Source organism: Sphaeroforma arctica, assembly GCF_001186125.1.
Source record: "Sphaeroforma arctica JP610 unplaced genomic scaffold supercont1.6, whole genome shotgun sequence".
Classification (NCBI taxonomy): Eukaryota; class Ichthyosporea; order Ichthyophonida; genus Sphaeroforma; species Sphaeroforma arctica.
Window position 1 is genome coordinate 244,634 of NW_014040552.1, and position 1,221 is coordinate 245,854.

General features: G+C 39.2%; 1 protein-coding gene across 1 annotated transcript in view; it reads right to left on the minus strand.

Annotated features, from left to right (window-relative positions):
* SARC_00245 (hypothetical protein) overlaps nt 1-483 on the minus strand; it is a 4,860-nt gene extending 4,377 nt beyond the window's left edge. Inside the window, exon 1 of the mRNA XM_014306101.1 lies at nt 360-483. Coding sequence (XP_014161576.1) covers nt 360-362 — 3 coding nt within the window. The 5' untranslated portion in view covers nt 363-483. The remainder of the gene's footprint in view (nt 1-359) is intronic.
* Nucleotides 484-1,221: the final 738 nt, after the last annotated feature.

The following is a 1,221-nucleotide window of genomic DNA, read 5'->3' on the forward strand; positions in this document are numbered from 1 at the left end:
GTATATGACTATTTATCTGAAGTCTAAGGCAAGCAAAAATTGAATACTGAAATCATTTTGTAAACTTCCCAGCAACTTACACTTCACTCGGAAATGTAAATCGCGCACACTGAAACCACGTGCTGATATATAGCTGAGCAAAGGCGCAATAACTTAATACACGACTACATAAAAAATTCCCACACGCTGGAACCTTGCGATCGGCTGACGCACAAGCGTAAAAATGAAAAATCGTAACCCACCGCAACACAGTACAATGTAAGTCTGGCGCAATATAGGTGATTAATATGCGTATACTATCAGTCAGACAAACAAGCTATGCAAGTATTACTAAAATATGTTCACAAAAACGAATTTACCATTTTGGTTAGATCCTATATGTAGGAAAGAATGGTGGTACCTATTTAAATCCAACTTGCTAATACTACTGCGATGCATACGTCGAGGATCCTTGCTTTTATCACAGGATTGTATTGTATTTAATAGTGAAAATACAACGTGTTTTCGAATGTCCTCTTTAATAGTTGCTAAAGAACCTTTCATACCGAAACCCTAGTAGTAGACCCTAATTACGTCTTGATATTTCCACCCAAAATTTTCATATACTTTTTTATATTTTTTTATATGATTCATACACAAAAGCAAAAAAACAAAAAACAAAATCTAAATTGGCCAAGGCTCAAGGCTTGTGAAGACCCCCTCAGGGCTCAGGCCCTCACTCCCAGTGAGAGCCGTCATTTTGTAAAAAAAGAACTTCGCAGAATTTCCTCTTACAAATTAGTTAGTAGATGAATGCATGGGGATGATTGGTATGTATCACTCTAGCGTGATGCGCTCATGATCTCATCCGCATACCTTAGCTGTATCAGTTAAACTAGTATTCCCAGCTGCCCTACCTATCTTTCTATTATTAATCTAAAGGAATAGGCTTGTTCGATAAGCTCAAATAGGGGTCGTGTCCAAGGGCGCTCTGTGCAGTATGAGGGGGTCAACAACACTACCTGAGCTCCCGGAAGCACCAGTATATCGACCTACACTCAAACAATGGTCAGATCCCCTGGTTTACATAGAGGTATTTTATTTTCAATCTATGTTATCGTGTTGTTTCGGGTCGTTTAGCTATAGCGAGTGCCAGCCCAGGGTATACTACCGAACACGTAACCTTTTATTTTACATACCCATTTTTTGGCTGCCGGAAGCACCGGTGTATCAACCTATTTA